The sequence below is a fragment of the Schistocerca gregaria genome, chromosome 8, assembly GCF_023897955.1.
Source record: "Schistocerca gregaria isolate iqSchGreg1 chromosome 8, iqSchGreg1.2, whole genome shotgun sequence".
Lineage (NCBI taxonomy): Eukaryota > Metazoa > Arthropoda > Insecta > Orthoptera > Acrididae > Schistocerca > Schistocerca gregaria.
The window spans coordinates 224,782,188-224,802,128 of NC_064927.1; the positions used below are offsets into that span (position 1 = coordinate 224,782,188).

General features: G+C 39.0%; 1 protein-coding gene across 1 annotated transcript in view; it reads right to left on the reverse strand.

Moving 5' to 3' along the window:
* The window catches only part of LOC126285386 (uncharacterized), a 185,596-nt gene that overhangs the window by 105,756 nt on the left and 59,899 nt on the right, over nt 1-19,941 (reverse strand). The window contains exons 4-5 of the mRNA XM_049984725.1: nt 10,038-10,240; nt 6,506-6,785 (exon numbers count right to left, since the gene is read on the reverse strand). Of these exons, the coding sequence (XP_049840682.1) occupies nt 6,506-6,785; nt 10,038-10,240 (483 nt within the window). The remainder of the gene's footprint in view (nt 1-6,505; nt 6,786-10,037; nt 10,241-19,941) is intronic.

Below are 19,941 nucleotides of genomic sequence, written 5' to 3' on the forward strand. Positions count from 1 at the left end.
CCTCAACATGTAGAACAACCTTACATCTGCAGAAAGAACTGCAGACCATCATCTGAAAACTGTTCCCGACATTATAATCCTACCTGCGGGCAAAGGCTCCACCACTGTCATTCTGAACTGCAAGGATTGATTACACGGCGGAAGGACTCTGCCAGCTATCAGATACTTCCACCTACAAACCTTGCCACAGTGACCCCATTCCAGTAATCCAGCAGGATCTCCAGTCACTACCCAATTCCTTACGCCCATCCCAGAACCTATCCCCAGAGTCCATCTCTCTACTCTCCACTACCACTCCCCGCACTCCTACCTTCTACATGCTTCTTAAGTCCATACACCTAACCAACCAGGATGCCTCATTGTGGCTGGTTACTGAGCCCCCACTGAGAGAATCTCCACTCTCTTAGACCAACACCTTCAACGTATTACCCAGAACCTACCCTCCTATATAAAAGATACCAACCATTTCCTCCACCGACTCTCCACAGTTCCTGTCCCTTTACCACATGGTGCCCTGCTCGTCAGTATTGATGCCACCTCCCTTTACACTAACATCCCTAATGTCTATGGCCTTGACGCTATTGAACACTACCTTTCCAAATGCCTGATGGATTCAAAACAAATAACCTCCTTCCTAGTCACCATGACCAACTATATCCTCACCCACAATTACTTCTCCTTTGAAGGCATCACCTACAGACAAATCCAGGGTATGGCTATGGGCACCCACATGGCACCACCATATGCCAACATATTCATGGGCCATCTAGAGGAATCCTTCCTAACCACCGAGAATACTAAACCCCTCACCCGGTTCAGGTTCACTGATGACATCTTTGCTCCAGAATCTCAACAACTTCTCCCCCATTTGTTTCACCTGGTCATACTCAACCCAACAAGCCACCTTCCTAGATGTTCACCTCCACCTTGAAGATGGCGACATCAGTACTTCTGTCCATATCAACCCTACTAACCACCAGCTATACCTCCACTTCGACAGCTGCCACCCATTCCATACCAAGGAGTCCCTTCCGTACAGCCTAGCCACCCATGGTCATCACATCTGCAATGACGAGCAACCCCTCTCCAAATATACTGAGGGTCTCCCTGAAGCCTTCACTGACAATAATTATCCTCCCAACCTTGTACAAAAACAAATCTAGTATGTCTTATCTTTCCAGTGCTCCACCACCTCCCAAAGAGCCATCATTCTGCCACAGAGGGGCATTCCCCTCTTAACTCAGTACTACCCAGGACTGCAGAAACTGAATTACTTTCTCCACCAGGGTTTTGATTATCTCTCATTGTACCCTGAAATGAGAAATCTCCTGCCCTTATCCTTGCCACCCCTCCCACAGTGGTATTGCACCATCCACCGAATTACACAATATACTCATCCATCCTTACACAACCCCTGCTCCCAATCCCTTACCTCATGGTCCTTACCCCTGTAATGGACTAGATGCAAGACCCATCCCATACATCCTCCCACCACCACGTACTCAAGTCCAGTCCAGTCACTAATATCACCTATCCCACCAAAGGGAGGGCTACTTGTGAAACTAGTATGTGGTCTACAAGCTATGCTGCAGCCACTGTGGTGCATTCTATGTAGGCACAACACCCAACAAGCTGTCTGTCCACATGAATGGCCACCGACAAACTGTGGCCAGGAAACAAGTGGACCACCATGTTGCCAAACATGACATCCTTCATTTCAATGACTGCTTCACAGCCTGTGCCATGTGGATCCTTCCAACCAACACCAGCTTTTATGAACTGCATAGGTGGGAACTTTCCTTGCAGTACAACCTACATTTCCGTAACTCTCCAGGCTTCAACCTTTGTTAGTTGTTGTCCTCACCCATCCAGCCCCTTCCCTGCTCTCACCCCAGCACTACACAGCTGCCATTCAACCACCACAACCAGTATTTTTTATTTATTTTTTCTTTTTCCACTACTTCCCCCCCACCCTCCCCACCTCCCACTTGCCTGCTGCCCAACATGCAGCACTTCACTGTCTGCCATCTCTACCATACTATCCCTCACCCTCTCTGCTCCAGTCGCCTCCTTTCCCCCCAACCAATCACCACTACCATCATGCACTGGTGTGCTGTTCGCAGTGTGGTTGTTCAACATCTCCTCCACTTTGATGAAACACATTTAGAAGACATGGATGCACAGCTAAGAATACATTTACAGCTAAAATTTTGCCCCTTTTTGTCCCTACGCTGTTCTGTGGCAAAGCAATGTTAAATGATCACAAAAGTAAGGTACATTTAAAAGTAAATTCCCCAGTATTATTGTACGAAAAAGGATGTGTTTTCTTCATAAGAAATTGTCCAATAAAATTGTTGATATGCTTTACCAGAAAAGGAGTTATATTTTGAAATATTCTAATTTTAAATTTCATGCTTTACCAATGAAAAACTAAAAGAAGTAGTTTAGATTAAATAAAATTTTAAAATAGTTGCAGTGTATGGTGCATCAAAGTCAAGCTGAAAGTTACATTTTCTAGGGAGTGTGTGCAAAAGCTGAAACACAGGGAATGTAGATATCACTAGTGTGTCTTGAATGCGATGAGGACTGCTTATAAGAACATGTTTACTAACATGTGAACGTAGCTACAAAATTGTGAGGTGCTTTTAAATGAAGCTCTCAATAACAGAGCAGCATATGTCCAACAAACTGGTATTATTAGGGTGCTCTGCTTCATTTCCATAATCATTTAATGTTGCTTTACCAAACCACTATGTAAGCTACATTTTTCTTGTTCTTTTTCTGTACTTACACAATACATGAATAAATTCCGTTTTTTTGTCTTTTTGCATAAAGTATTTAAATATCCATTATAACTGACACTTGAAATGTCAGTTTTACATCCACTAGAAAATGGCTTAAATATACGCTGCCTGACAAAAAACATCAAGCACCCCAAACACTGTCAGATGTCAGTGTAATTTTGTACATGTACACATCATTAGTGGGTATGTATAAATAATTATATTTGCAATTCACTGTGACACGTAGAATAGCTATCCCAGTACATTAGTGTTACTTGTGTTTAGAATTGTTACCAGACCTGGTACAAAGAGTGGGAACTGCATCAGATGTTGAGTGATCACTTTGGGGGCATGGAATTACTGTACTCCCACACGAGACAGCATTATCAACACCTGAATTTAAACACTGGGTCTCCATTCACTTTGCTGGTTGAGTTGTACAGTATCCAGATTTGTAGCATATTTGGATGTGACAGTGGCCTGTTGTTGGACTGCATGGGAATGTAAGGGAAGGCATGACTTCAGGAGTCGGCTAGTGTGATTGAGGGAATTGTGATGTGATGACAATATGCCAGGCATCCTGTATCCTTCCGTGTTACATCCGACACTAAGTATTGTGATGCAATTAACTGCCTGTGTAATGTTGAGGTACTCCTATGGCCAGACAAAACTCCCAGTTCTGTCCCCGACAGAACGTGTGGAACCAACTCAGCCAACAATTATGTCCCAGTGCCAGTGTCCAAGACATCAAGAAACAGTTACAACAGCTGTGGGTCAGATTACCTCAGGAAAAGATAGCTTTCTGACACCCTTCTTACCAGTGCACGCATCTAGGCCAGAGGTGGTGCAGCGTCACACTGACAACTGGGCTGTGAATTTGATTCAATATTGTTATCACTGAAATAACGACACAAACCCTCTCAACCCATGCTGTTTCAGCTTTGCTTTTTCTGTCAGGCTGTGTGTGTGTGTGTGTGTGTGTGTGTGTGTGTGTGTGTGTGTGTGTGTGTGTGTGTACTTTTCTTAAAAAAATTTATTTGAAATATGATTTCAGATTTTTTTATTAACTTCTATGACGTACATAAAGACAGCTGATATTACTTGTAACTTGTTATGGGTATTACATTATTACAAAAATATAGTGAATTTCAAAAAGAATTTGACAATTTATACTTATTGGTAGGCACATGCTACAAAACAGATATGATCTGATTTTTAGCAATTTATGTTCATTGATAAGCACCTGCTATTAAATAGGGACAGAATGCAAAACACTTATAAAATATTAAAGTTTTTTGCTATGTTATTAACCATTGCTCTAAGGTGCAATTACAAAACATTTTATATTAAGATGTATTATGGGAATGAAATGTGTGTTGATAGGTGTGACAGGGTTCCAGGAGGAGTTGTGTGAGCTGCAGTTGAAGTAGTGTAAGCTAGTAACTGTGGTCCCAAAATGATGTAAATGTATGACAGATATTTTATGGCAATTAAATTTACAACATTTTGTACTTTAATTCTTGTTATGTACAAAAGTGTTGGTGCTTTGGGTGTATTTTCTTTTTTTGCTAATGGTGAAAAACAATTTTTTCAATATAAAAAGATAGAATGTCTGTGCAAAGATAAGGAGCATGTCAACGTCATACTTCTGATCTAAGAGTGAAGAGCATTTTGCAAACTTTTGACCAGAGCCCACAGAAGCCTACTCACAGTACAACCAGACATCTTTTAATCTCCTACATGACAGGCAAGCGTTACAGTGACCTATGGACTGAAATACACAGTGAGTAAAATTTTTGCAAACTTTTGAGTTTGATGACAACAGGAAATGTGTTGACATTAATAATACTGCTTAGATAAAATATAAGACGTATTTTTATCACAATTAATTTTCATGTCAGTGCTGAAGTTAACAGGTATAACAACATGTGTGTAGGGAGAACGAGAACACTGAGAAAATCATTGAGCAGGAATGAGATTTGCCTAATGCGACAGTATTTTCATTATTTTTGTAATCGTCATTGGAAATAGTGGCAATCTTCAAACAATATTTGGTAAATGTTAAAAGGCAGTCTTGATCACAAATACGTATTTTTATTAAAATGGTGATAAGTTTCATTCTATTTTAGACCATCATCAGACCACACTCCAAGATGGCAAGCAGGGATCAAGTATGGTTTGATGATGATCTAGAGTACAGGGAAACTGGTCACCATTTTTAAATAAATGTGTACATGCTTTTAATTTTTATTAAAAAAACGATGTGCTCTGTTCCGCTTCCTACAAAACTGTTTATGAAGCATACTTTTCTGGGAATAACACAGTGCCAGGAATGAGTTATCCTGAAATACAGCAGATGACACTTTTTTTCTGAAAGATTGCAATGATTTCTTATTCCAACAGGATGAAACTCCACCCCACTGGCTAAGCAATTCATGAAAATTTCTCATTGAAAAACTGCCTCAGCACTGAATATAGCACATGGGGGACAAAATCACTGCCCTAGTTCATGGCATCCAAGATCTTCAGACATGACCACATCTGATTTCTTTGTGAGGGTATGTACAACTTGTGATGTAAATGAACTGAAAACAGAGTAACAGCAGCAGTGACTTCTGTCAATGAAAAAATCTTATATTAAGTGATATATTATTGTGTATATGGAGTCTGGTCAGCTGGTGGTGAAGACTGAGCTTTTGTAATAACATAGCAAAAAACCTTTAGAGTTTTGTGGGTATTTTACAATTTGCCCCAGTTCTGTAGCATGTTTTCATCAACATATACAACCTGCTGTAATCAGATCATTCTGCACTAAACAACCTGCACTGAACATCAACAAAAACCTTAATTCTGGAAATAAGACTCAAACAGCAGTTACTTTGAAACAAAATGATAAAAAAAATAGGATGAATATTTTATAGAAATTAAATGAGCAACAATTTGTAATTTAATTCCTGTTATGTACTCTAACATCCCAAAGCAAATATGGTAAATAGTTTTGTAATTGTTTACTTAGCACATTAGTGTTGGCAGTATCATTTTATGAGATTTAACAATAAACTGCAACATATTCCATCATTTCACAAACAGTGTGAATGAATTTGTTATTAGTAACTTACCTGACAATATTATGAAAAAGATAGATTACTACTCACCATATAGTGGAGATGCTGAGTCGCAGATATGCGCTACAAAAAGACTGTCAAACAAGCAAGGTTTCGGCCAGAAAGAATTAGAGAACACACACACACACACACACACACACACACACACACACAACCACAGTCCTTGACTGCCAAGGCCAAATTGTGAGCAGCAGTGCATGATGGGAGAAGCAACCTGGTGTTTTTTTTTTTTTTTGGGGGGGGGGGGGGGGAGGTAAGGAGGAGGCTGGGGTGGTGAGGGAGCAGGATAGCAGGGCATGGGTACTGGATGGTGAAGTGTTGCTTCTCATCATTCCATCCCTGATTTTCCATTGTTTGAATGGTAACCGACTTGTTACACAGCAGTTTCTGTGAAAATCCTTTTCATATATTCATTTTCATTCTCTCTCTGACAGATTTTATGACAACTTCCTCCATGCTAGATATACTGCTGCTTTTGTCTGCCCCCTTTTCCTTCCATATGCTATCCCCATCCCCAACACACACACACACACACACACACACACACACACACACACACACTCTCTACAATTTTTTACAGGGGGAAATCAAACTTACAGAAAGACTCCCACTGAATTGTCCTATTAAACTTCCACTCTCTCCAGAGGTATTGGTGCTGGTACTGAGTATAGCTTGAGCAAGTGAGAGTGCCGGGGCTGCAACAGCAGAACATGGAATAGAGCACAGCGCCAACTGCAAAATGCGGCTATATAGTGGCATGAGGTCTTCTATACGGATTAAGATTAAAGTCTGCAAGAATTCCAGCAGCATGCCAAGCTCTTCAGGTGGATCTGACTGGCAGTGCTGATCTAACAGCTTCTCCACACCATCCTTAAAGCTGAAACAGTATACATGTTATAGTAAAGCTGTGGGTAAAACTTATCATAAACGAAAATTTTGATGGAATAATTTTGGCTTACAACAGTTATTTATCGCAACAGCAGCTTTCTGAAGCTCACAGCGAAAGGTGTTAGAGGTAATATGTTTTGTATGGTGTCATTCAGAGTGTTTACAAATGTGGTTTGGTAATCCTCTCAGCTACTAATTCAGGTGAAATTTTATTTACTTTTGATTTCAACTATGAACACATTTCTTGGGAGATTGTACATAAATGAGCCCAAATCAGCACATACTTTGATTAATAGGAGTTATCAGTAAATAACTGTGAAATGCAATAATAACCAAAAGAAAGTACATCAAGGATAATGACAATGCAACAGGGAGATCCCAGCAGCAGCAGCGACACTATTGTGAAATTTGTGCTGAATATGAACTAAATGTAGAGATGCCAAGTTTGAAAAGAAGCTATCAATAATGGGGGCAAGAGAATTAGGGAGAGGGGCATAGGAAGATTTATATATATATAAAAAAGACAATAGAAGTCTCTGTTTGAAGCTTAATTATAATGCTTCGAAAGTAAGAATTTAGGTCTTTAACTCCCTAGTAAGAAAGACAAGAAATGGTGCTCGCAGTTTAAAAATCAGATCTCGAAGTTACGTTTTTCAAAATACAAAACAGTTAAAAACATTATACAATTGGTAAGCACAGTGAAAGGAATTTTCACAGCAGTAAAAACTGAACTTCATGGTTTCACAAAATGATGCAACGAAAAACATGGTGATGTCAAACTACTAAAATATTATTAAACAGCAAATTCCGTAATTTTGGCAAGGGTTATCGTACCACTGTAATTTTAGTCCAGAAATAATTATAACTATGGACAAATCATAATACCTGACATGTCTGCAAATGTGATGAGTGGTGGTACTGTGCATCAGTGGTTGGTGTCTTAAGAGTGAAAAGATAAATGTTATTTATAATGACAGCAACGGCAACCTAACCATGGGTAGAAATGAACTGGTACACAAAATTAACAACAAATTGTGAAAATGGGCATTTCACAATATCTCAACTGTCAGACAAGTTTCCACAGAGTTCTCAGGGTCTTTATGACGAGATCTGCTTGTTGTGTTCCGAAATTCTTATGAGAACTACAAAAAGCTACATATGACTGTTTCTTTGGATTTTTCTTTTCATTAGGAAGTGGAAGAAGAAGGCACATTAACATAATTGTGACCTGTTCAAAACATTGGTTTCTTATGGTAACAAAGAAACGAAACAGCACTCAATGTATAAGATCAACTACCTTGGCCAAGAAACCAAAAATAAAGCACACCAAGGTATCTCAGCCAAATATGTTATGAACATTATTTTTTGGAATACTAAGAGAATACTGTTTGCAGATTTTATGGAATGTGATAGGACAATCTATTTTCAAACCTACTGTGAGAAATTAACAAAACCTGTTAAGAGCCATTCAAAACAAGCAATCAATGGTAGGCTATGAAAACCCCGTGACTGCATTTTGTTAAATTTTACAGGAGAAATAAAAATAGTTTCTTATAAACTTTATATAAAGTGATACATATAATGTTTCAACCTCCCTAACTATATAGCAGAAGCTTAGTTACTGACAGAGTAGAGAAATCCATGCACTTTCATGTCCCTCTTTCATAATGGAGTCACTGGTAACTAGAATCATAAGATTTTCACAGACAGATGGAGTTATGAGGTTTTCATTGCCTACCATCACAATATGACATCTTCACTACTAGAGTCATGTTTCTGCACAACAGTGCTTGACCTCAGTCTGCCCAGCAAACACAAAAATTGTTGTATCAGTTCAAAATTCCCAGTTTTTAACATTCGCCCTACAGTCCAGTTTTCGCTTCAAGCGATTTTGGCCTCATAATGTACATGAAAAATTTTCAAGATACTGTCACAAACTGGCTAGAATCTCAGATGGCACCATTTTATGCAGAGTGAGCAGGTCAACTTGATATGATGTATGATAAATGCTTAAATCTGCATTAGAACTATACAGACAAGTAATGCAAAAGCGTAGAATTTATATTTAAAAAAAAAAAACTGTTTTAAGTATTCCAAGAGCTTATCTTCAGCCTAATGGAGATTAGTTTCCAGACAGACCTTGTATACAGCAGACCAGCCTTACACTACACACACTTGGTTGACATTCTCTGTCTTTTTATCACACATTCAATATCAGAAGTACATTAGATGAGCTACATTTAACTTAACCTCTCATGCTATCGTCAAACAGCATGTTACCATATTCTACACTTCATGTTCCGTATCCCTTAGTTATTTTTATGGAAAAAACACCACCAAGCACACGAAAAATTTGGCAGGGGCTGGATAGTTACCCAAAGTAACATAGGGAGATTTTTTTGTTCATGTTCAACAAGAACTATCAAGAAAACTCATTTAACAGAGCCAGAATGAGCAAATGGGACTCGAGCTCCATTATAAGAAACTGATTAGGACATGGAAGTTACTCCGATCACCTTTATAACAAAGCTGTTGATTCCCCAATCTGCCGTCAAGACAGTGAAGGTGAAACTGTGTTAAATCATGTCATTTTAGTATGAACTAAATACCAGACACGGCAAACAAAATTATATGAAAAGTTGAACCACCTGATTTTTCCCTTGCTGACATCCATCAATACTATAAGGATTTATATTACTGGTAATTTCTCAAAGATACAAACATCAATATTAAGTTACATTTGATGATGATGGTTAAATATGTATATATATTTGTATGGTGCATTAAAGTATAGTTTCAGTTTAGTTATAGATAACTACAATAAAATATGTAATTGTTATAAAATTTGCAATTGTTGATTAGTAGGTAGATATTACCTCAAACCAATAAATAAAAAATAAATTAGCAACTAAGTACAACAATAACCTAGTGTCCTCAATCCAGCTACCATAAAAGAGACAAAACAAAGAGCAAGAGTTAATAAGAGCGGAAAGCTATGTGCATTGTATGTAGTAAAAGTGTAGGGATAGAATAAGGAGCCTCTGAACACTTGCACATTTGTTAAACCTTAATACACAATCTCTCTTGCTGCAGCTGAGTGAGTAGATATTTTTATTTTCACTGATAAAACAAATTATTTTCATACTCATTTAGACACGCACAAAGAAGATTAATTGATAATTTATTCATGCAATCTTTGCCATTGTCAAATTTACAACTCAAAGAAAACCAATAAAATCACCTTGCATATGAAAGGAGAACTTGCCGTGTGTGGGTACTGGAGTTAACGTCAGCGAAGAAATCTAATATCAGTCTCAGTAGAAATGTGTCTCTGGTTCTGAGAACTTCTTTTATACTCATGAATGCCACTGTCACAAAATAAAGTATATCTCCATCAGGTATTCCTCCTGATACACTGTCACATTCAGTTAGCAGCTTCAGCACCTGTGCCAATAAGGAAAGGGATAGTGATAAACTGGTAGCTTTACCATTTCTGTAAAAGTTCATGACAACACATTGTTCTATTAGCATTCATTGAATAATAATATTAAATCCTTTCTCAGGCGTTATGTCTGGTTAAAAATGGAAAGTGACGTGGACCTTGATCAAGCGTGACTTCCTTTTAACTGTACGGTATATGTTACATTGCATTTAGGAACCTTCGGGTAAATGAAAATGTATCAATAATTAAAGATTACTGTAGTTGTACGTATACGTTTTGATGTAGCTGTATTGCGTTATCCAGACAAACATGTGGTTCCTGAAGAGGGGCAGCAGCCTTTTCAGTAGTTGCAGGCAACAGTCTGGATGACTGATCTGGCCTTTTAATACTAACCAAAACGGCCTTGCTGTGCTGGTACTGCGAACGGCTGATAGCAAGGGGAAACTACAGCCGTAATTTTTCCCGAGGGCATGAAGCTTTACTGTATGATTAAATGATGATGGCGTCCTCTTGGTTAAAATATTCCGGAGGTAAAATAGTCCCCCATTCGGGTCTCCGGGCGGGGACTACTCAGGAGGATGTCATTATCAGGAGAAAGAAAACTGGCATTCTACGGATCGGAGTGTGGAATGTCAGATCCCTTAATCGAGCAGGTAGGTTAGAAAATTTAAAAAGGGAAATGGATAGGTTAAAGTTAGACATAGTGGGAATTAGTGAAATTCGGTGGCAGGAGGAACAACACTTCTGGTCAGGTGAATACAGGGTTATAAATACAAAATCAAATAGGGGTAATGCAGGAGTAGGTTTAACAATGAATAAAAAAATAGGAGTGCGGGTAAGCTACTACAAACAGCATAGTGAACGCATTATTGTGACCAAGATAGACACAAAGAACATGCCTACCACAGTAGTACAAGTTTATATGCATACTAGCTCTGCAGATGATGCAAAAATTGATGAAATGTATGATGAGATAAAAGAAATTATTCAGGTAGTGAAGGGAGACGAAAATTTAATAGTCATGGGTGACTGGAATTCGTCAGTAGGAAAAGGGAGAGAAGGAAACATAGTGGGTGAATATGGTTTGGGGCTAAGAAATGAAAGAGGAAGCCGCCTGGTAGAATTTTGCACAGAGCATAACTTAATCATAGCAAACACTTGGTTCAAGAATCATAAAAGAAGGTTGTATACATGGAAGAAACCTGGAGATACTAAAAAGTATCAGATAGATTATATAATGGTAAGACAGAGATTTAGGAATCAGGTTTTAAATTGTAGGACATTTCCAGGGGCAGATGTGGACTCTGACCACAATCTATTGCTTATGACCTGTAGATTAAAACTGAAGAAACTGCAAAAAGGTGGGAATTTAAGGACATGGGATCTGGATAAGCTGAAACAACCAGAGGTTGTACAGAGTTTCAAGGAGAGCATAAGGGGACAATTGACAGGATGGGGGAAAGAAACACAGTAGAAGAAGAATGGGTAGCTCTGAGGGACGAAGTAGTGAAGGCAGCAGAGGATCAAGTAAGTAAAAAGACAAGGGCTGCTAGAAATCCTTGGGTAACAAAAGAAATATTGAATTTAATTGATGAAAGGAGAAAATACAAAAATGCAGTAAATGAAGCAGGCAAAAAGGAATACAAACGTCTCAAAAATGAGATCGACAGGAAGTGCAAAATGGCTAAGCAGGGATGGCTAGAGGACAAATGTAAGGATGCAGAAGCTTATCTCACTAGGGGTAAGATAGATACTGCCTACAGGAAAATTAAAGAGACCTTTGGAGAGAAGAGAACCACTTGTATGAATATCAAGAAGTCAGATGGCAACCCAGTTCTAAGCAAAGAAGGGAAGGCAGGAAGGTGGAAGGAGTATACAGAGGGTTTATACAAGGGCGATGTACTTGAGGACAATATTATGGAAATGGAAGAGGATGTAGATGAAGATGAAATGGGAGATAAGATAGTGCGTGAAGAGTTTGACAGAGCACTGAGAGACCCGAGTCGAAACAAGGCCCTGGGAGTAGACAACATTCCATTAGAACTACTGACGGCTTTAGGAGAGCCAGTCATGACAAAACTCTACCAGCTGGTGAGCAAGATGTATGAAACAGGCGAAATACCCTCAGATTTCAAGAAGAACATAATAATTTCAATCCCAAAGAAAGCAGGTGTTGACAGATGTGAAAATTACCGAACTATCAGTTTAATAAGTCACAGCTGCAAAATACTAACGCGAATTGTTTACAGACGAATGGAAAAACTGGTAGATGCAGACCTCGGGGATGATCAGTTTGGATTCCGTAGAAATGTTGGAACCCGTGCGGCAATACTGACCTTACGACTTATCTTAGAAGAAAGATTAAGAAAAGGCAAACCTACGTTTCTAGCATTTGTAGACTTAGAGAAAGCTTTTGACAATGTTGACTGGAATACTCTCTTTCAAATTCTGAAGGTGGCAGGGGTAAAATACAGGGAGCGAAAGGCTATTTACAATTTGTACAGAAACCAGATGGCAGTTATTAGAGTCGAGGGGCATGAAAGGGAAGCAGTGGTTGGGAAGGGAGTGAGACAGGGTTGTAGTCTCTCCCCGATGTTATTCAATCTGTATATTGAGCAAGCAATAAAGGAAACAAAAGATAAATTTGGAGTAGGTATTAAAATCCATGGAGAAGAAATAGAAACTTTGCGGTTCGCCGATGACATCGTAATTCTGTCAGAGACAGCAAAGGACTTGGAAGAGCAGTTGAATGGAATGGATAGTGTCTTGAAAGGAGGATATAAAATGAACATCAACAAAAACAAAGCGAGGATAATAGAATGTAGTCGAATTAAGTCGGGTGATGTTGAGGGTATTAGATTAGGAAATGAGACACTTAAAGTAGTAAAGGAGTTTTGCTATTTAGGAAGTAAAATAACTGATGATGGTCGAAGTAGAGAAGATATAAAATGTAGACTGGGAATGGCAAGGAAAGTGTTTCTGAAGAAGAGAAATTTGTTAACATCGAATATAGATTTAAGTGTCATGAATTCGTTTCTGAAAGTATTTGTATGGAGTGTAGCCATGTATGGAAGTGAAACATGGACGATAAATATTTTGCACAAGAAGAGAATAGAAGCTTTCGAAATGTGGTGCTACAGAAGAATGCTGAAGGTAAGGTGGATAGATCACGTAACTAATGAGGAGGTATTGAACAGGATTGGGGAGGAGAGAAGTTTGTGGCACAACTTGACTAGAAGAAGGGATCGGTTGATAGGACATGTCCTGAGGCATCAAGGGATCACAAATTTAGCATTGGAGGGCAGCGTGGAGGGTAAAAATCATAGAGGGAAACCAAGAGATGAATACACTAAGCAGATTCAGAAGGATGTAGGTTGCAGTAGGTACTGGGAAATAACGAAGCTAGCACAGGACATAGTAACATGGAGAGCTGCATCAAACCAGTCTCAGGACTGAAGACAACAACAACAACAACAATTTGTATTATTTAGCATGTTGGATAGTGGGTTCAGAGCAAGGCAGAACCAGAAAGGACTTAATGAGTCTCCTTGGTATATTCCACAATCTGTATTGGCTGTGATGTGATGTTATTTGAATTTGTTCGGATATTAAGTGTGCTTTTCCAATTTTTCATTACTATTTTTAGGAACTGTATCAATGTAGGATCTACTTTGCATGTTTCATGGATATGTGTGTGTGTGTGTGCGAGTGTACACCTGTCCTTTTTTTCCCCTAAGGGAAGTCTTTCCGCTCCCGGGATTGGAATGACTCCTTACCCTCTCCCTTAAAACCCACATCCTTTCATTTTTCCCTCTCCTTCCTTCCTTCCTGACGAAGCAACTGCCAGTTGCGAAAGCTCGTAATTCTGTGTGTGTGTTTGTGTGTTTTGTTCATGTGCCTGTCTGCCGGCGCTTTCCCGCTTGGTAAGTCTTGGAATCTTTGTTTTTAATATGTTAAATAATTTAGTTAGATGTGAATGTGTTGAGGTGAACTACTTTAGCCAGAAATTTGCTATTTTATCTTTTCCAAGGGCTTTCCAATTGTAAGTAGAATTAATTGCTCAGGTGACTTCATGTTGCAAAATTATCACTTCAGGCATTTGTGGTATCATCTTGTATGTGTGTGTTTCTGCTTGCATCCACAATGCATGCCTGTTATGTTGTACCGTGTTTGACCATATGTTGCTCCAGAAGTGTTCCATGTCTGCTAGATTGTCTATTTTAATGTGTGTGTTATCTATTGCTTGCTAAAATTTCTTTTGGTTTGTGTTGAATGTTTGGTTTTGTTTCCTTCTATTTTCACTTTTTTTGTATCTTCTAAGTCGTTTGGCCAATGCTTGTAATTTCTGTTTCTTTTCATCGAATTGCTCTATCGCTTCTTGTTGTGAGATTTTACCTAACCTTTTTCATTTTTTGTCTGATACTTCATTTCTTATAAATTGTGTTAGCTGTCCGATGTCTTTTCTGAGTTTTTCTATTCTGATCTGTAGCCTGTGTTGCCATGATGGTTTTGTGAGTTTCTTCTTGGTTGGTTGGTTCTGATCTCTGCCTAGTGTGTATATTTAGTGTAGTGAGTGCTCCTATATAAACCAGTACTTTTAACTCTTCCATAGTTGTATTTTCATTTATTTTGTTGTGTTTGATTGTGTTAATAGTTGTTAGTGTTGTTTCGACTTGTGGATTATTTGGTGGTCTATGCAAGAATGGTCTAATGTCTGTATTTTTGTCTTAGTATTCTATATATGACAGCTGAAATTTTTCTTCTATATCTAACATGTGCGTCACTTTGTGTTCTATTTGTGCTTGTTCTGGTGGCTGTCTTAAGATTTTGTTTTCCTCTGATTGTTTAATTGATGCGTGTTGTTCTCTGTTTGTTTGCTATGGGATGTTTGAGTCCATTACTGTATTTTCTTCTTCTGATTGCACATTATTTTGTTCCAGTATTTGTTGTACTTGTTGTTTGATGTTTTCTAATTCTGACTGGGGTATCTTGTTATTTTTGATTATTACACGGATCTGATAAGCTAGTCGTTCTGTTAAAAATTTTAATTCTAGATACCTGGTAATAAATGTTTGTACACTTGTGATCGGTATCCAGTTGTGATGGTTCCTAAGTTTGTTGCTTGGTAATAACAGAACATGAGGTGTCAGTTAACTTCATCTGACCATCTCATCCACTGTCCATGTTTCCCTTCTAGGGTGGTTGCAGGAAGCATATCCTGCAAAGCACCTCTATTTGGATTTAAATCATTTTCCGTGTGGCTACCAGTGTTGTTACCATTGTGGACGGGCATATGGTTCAAGTGTCGTCCCCGACCATGACAGCGCTTGTCCGAGGCTTCATTAGTTCTGCACTGAACCAACTCATCACACTAAAAGGGGGGTTAGCCCTATTAGTGGTTTGTTCCTTCCATCGCCCTTTACGACTGGCAGAACATACCAGAGGCCTTATCTTTTCCCAGGGGTCCACGGGGTTTATTATAATTATTATGATTTCTTTCCTTTCTTAGATGTTATGTCTGGTTAAAAATGGTGAGTGATGCGGACCTTGATCAAGTGTGACTTCCTCTTAATTGTACAGTATATCTTACATTGCATTTAGGAACTTTCGGGTAATTGAACAAATATCAATAATTACAGATTTCTGTAGTTGTATATATACGTTTGGATGTAGCTGTATTGCGTTGATGTACTGGTGGATATTGTGTGGTATGACTCCTGTAGTTGATATTATTATTATTATTATTATTATTATTATTGAAACTATGTTTGTGTATGACAAAACTAAAAACACGAATTTTGCTACGTGAGAAATAGCATACTGTAATCGAGTTTAAAATTCAAAGAGTTCGTCCACACATGAAGCACCCTCTCCTTCAGCATGACAATGTCAGATCACACACAGGTGCTGCAACATGTGCAACTAACTGACACCTTTTGTTCACCCAACATCGACCATCCTCCATACAGTACTGACTTGGCCCCATCAAATTTTCATCTGTTCCTAAATCTTAAAGAACACCTCTATGACTTTAGACTGATACCAATGAAGAGGTGTGAGCAAGGGTGAGTGTGTGGCTCCATCAACAATGTCAAACAGTCTACAGTGACAGTAACAAGACGATGAAAGTGAGCTGTTACCTGAAGGGATATCTTGTATTGATGGGCTCCCACCTTAATGAATAATGTGGTCTGATGTGCAGGGAAATGTAAACAATTTTGTTTTTTTATGATAACTGTTCAGTACACAACACACTTTTGGACAGCCTACCTGCAAATATTCGTCCCATTTATATTTACAATTTTTTTCTTAAGATTAATGTGCAATTTCATAGTGAAGGAAACAAACCGTTACTCTGAACAAAAGATTATTAGTGGAATAACTGCAGAGACATTATTACCACCATCAGGACTGATTTATGAATTGATATCAGCATTGATGATTTGAGGAAATTTATGGAACTTACGTTGTGGATGGAGCTTGATTATAACCCAAGAATGGAGGTTTATTGGAGCCGGAATCTGCTTTACAAAAACCAGGTGGCTTCTACTATGTCTTGAAACATGTTTGATTCATTTCTCTGTCGCATGTATTTTTTACAGCAACAAAAACAAAGATGAACATCACAAGGTTTTCAAAATTAGCAAGCATGTGAATCATCTGAACACAAAATTCCCCGAAGCTTTCACTCCAGGTGAAACTGTTTGAAATTATACAAAATGTCTGAAGATGGATATACTTGGAATGTTGCAGTGTATCATGGAAAACAAGTTAATGCTATGGATGTAACAACAACTACTGTTGTCCCCCCGCGGGGGGACTTGCCTTAGGGGGAGGGGGGTGGGGGGGTGTATGCACTCGCACACGCGCGCGTGTCCGTCCACAATGCACAGACACAAGCAAAAGTGTGTGTGTGTGTGTGTGTGTGTGTGTGTGTGTGTGTGTGTGTGTGTGTGTGCGCGCGCGCACACCTGTCCTTTTTTCCCCCGAAGGTAAGTCTTTCCACTCCCGGTATTGGACTGACTCCCTTACCCTCTCCCTTAAAACCCACATTCTTTCGTCTTTCCCTCTCCTTCCCTCTTTCCTGATGAAGCAACTGTTGGTTGCGAAAGCTTGAATTTTGTGTGTCTATCGACCTGCCAGTGCTTTTGTTTGGTAAGTCACATCATCTTTGTTTTATATTTATTACTGTGTACACCAGCTTCAAGTTTTTACAATAATATGAATTACATTAAGTCGATTGCTTACTTGAATTTTATACAATTTGAACTAACAGCCTATTCATTGGCAAATGAAAAATACTGAACATGGGGCTTAAAACTAAAAATTTAAACAAGGTGGGCAAAAAGTAGTGGATTGAGAGAAGTCACTAGATCAACATCACAGTGCAAATTATCCCTGCACTGTAAGAAAGATTGCAACATGAAATGTGCGAAGGCTAATTCAGACAGGAAAACTTGTTATAGTAGAAACAGAAATAGAACTGCATGGCCCGAATATTCTTCAACTTATTGAGACTCACTGGAGAGGAAGTGGCCATTTCGTGACTCAAGGAAGGAACACTGCGTACTTTTCAGGGAGTAGTGACCAAAGTAAGAACAGTATTGTGATAGTTGTTCTCAGAAATCTGGCCAACTGTATAGTAGGTTACGAACCAATTAATGACAGGATCATCTCTATCAAAATGAATGCTTCCCCATGCAGACTCAACATAATTCAGATCCATGTTCCTACAGCTACAGCGTCAGATGAGGAGATGGAGAAGTTCTTTGACCAACTGGAGCAAGTCCTTAGTACGATCCCTATCCAGTCGACTTCAATGCTTAAGTCGGAGATACTACCCAAGACTTGCATTTACAATCCGGCATTGGACTTTTTGGTCTTGATGAGAGAAATGAACGAGGCAGGAATTTACTGGATTTCTGTGTGAGTAACGACATGTCCATCTGTAACACAATGTTCCAACATCACTCAACACAACTGCACACTTTGGTATCACCTGGTGACAGAGTTAGAAACCAAATTGACTTCATTCTAGTGCGAAGACGTTGGAAGACTTCAGTCTTAGATTGTAAAACCTTTCCTGGAGCTGACTGTGGTAGTGATCTCATTCTGCTATCCATGAAAATGCGCATGTAGCTTAAATCTTCCAAGAAGAATTAAGAAAGACAGCTAAACTCACAAACAAGGAATCTATTTAAAAATTTGGTGAACTTGAAAGACCAAAACTTCACAAGATCAGTTTATATAAGGAAGCACCAGCAGTACAAATATGGGAAAGAATGAAGAATGTTGTTTCCTCGTCACTTCCAACTTCAGAACAATTGCAGAGTGCAAAACATCCCTGGATATCGCAGGACACACTATAGTTAATTGAAGAGGGAAGCCATCTGAAGAAAACTGGTAACCACACTGCTCAGGATCAAGATAAGATACAAGAACCTGTGCAGAGTAATACAACGTAATTGTAGAAACGATAACGCATATTTCATTGATCGCATCTGTAATGAAATAGAACAGCATCATAATCGCAATCAGGTACGTGGTCTCTTCAAGAAAATCAGCAGCGTCACCAATGAATTTAATCCTTGTATGTGGGTGGTGGATGACGAGAAGGGTAACTTTGTCGGACACAAGGAAGACGTAGTTGCAATGTGGAAACAGTACTGTGAAAAGCTGAACTCTAGAATTAACAACAATAGACAATCAAGCAGATGAGCACCTTCCATCCTATGGTATATCTGGAGAAATGATCAAAGAAATGGGACAGAAAGGCAATGATGAGCTGCATTCATTGTGTAAAAGAATATGGGAAACTGGGGAGTGGCCAGATGACTGGCCAAAGTCTCTCATCATCCCCATACACAAGAAATGGTCTATCAGGAAATGCTCCAACTACTGAACTATTGCCCTCACATCTCATGCAAGTAAAATTTTGCTCTACATCCTGAGCCAACATTTGAAGCCATACATTCAGCTTCACATACCCACAGTACAAGCAGGATTTGTTGATGGGAAAGGAACTCATGAACAGATCCTCAACATAAGACAGATAACAGAAAAAACACGAGAGTTCTTCCTGTTTTCATCTGCTTCCTTGACTATAGGAAAGCTTTTGACTGTGTTGTCTGGGAAAAGTTGTGGCAGGTGCTTTCAGAGTTCGGTGTCCCACCCCACTTGATAGCATTGATCAAAAGTCTATACAATAATCACTTTGCAGTTGTAAAGACAAGTACGGCACATTTGATTCCTTGAGAGTTTTAAAAGGTGTGACACAGGGTTGTGTCCTATCTCCATAACTGTACAACATCTATGCAGAACATGTCATCAGGAAAGCTCTTGATGGTTGGACCAAAGGCTTCTCAATTGGTGGGAGAACTATCAACAACCTCCATTTTTCTAATGACACTGTGCTTTTTGCCAACAGCGGAGATGAACTTGCTGAGCTACTAACAGGAATAAAGGACATTAGTCTAGCATATGGATTATGATAATTTATCAAGAAGAATAGATCCAGCTCACAGGTTGATTAAAGGAACTGGAAGTCATGCATTCCTTCATCTATCTTGGGTCAACCATCTTCAGCATGGGAAGTTGTGAAGATGAAACAAGAAGAAGGAACACACTAGGGTAAATGGCTATGAAGCAGCTCACAACAATCTGGCAAATCAGAGCAATAACAAATAGCACAAAGATCCGGCTA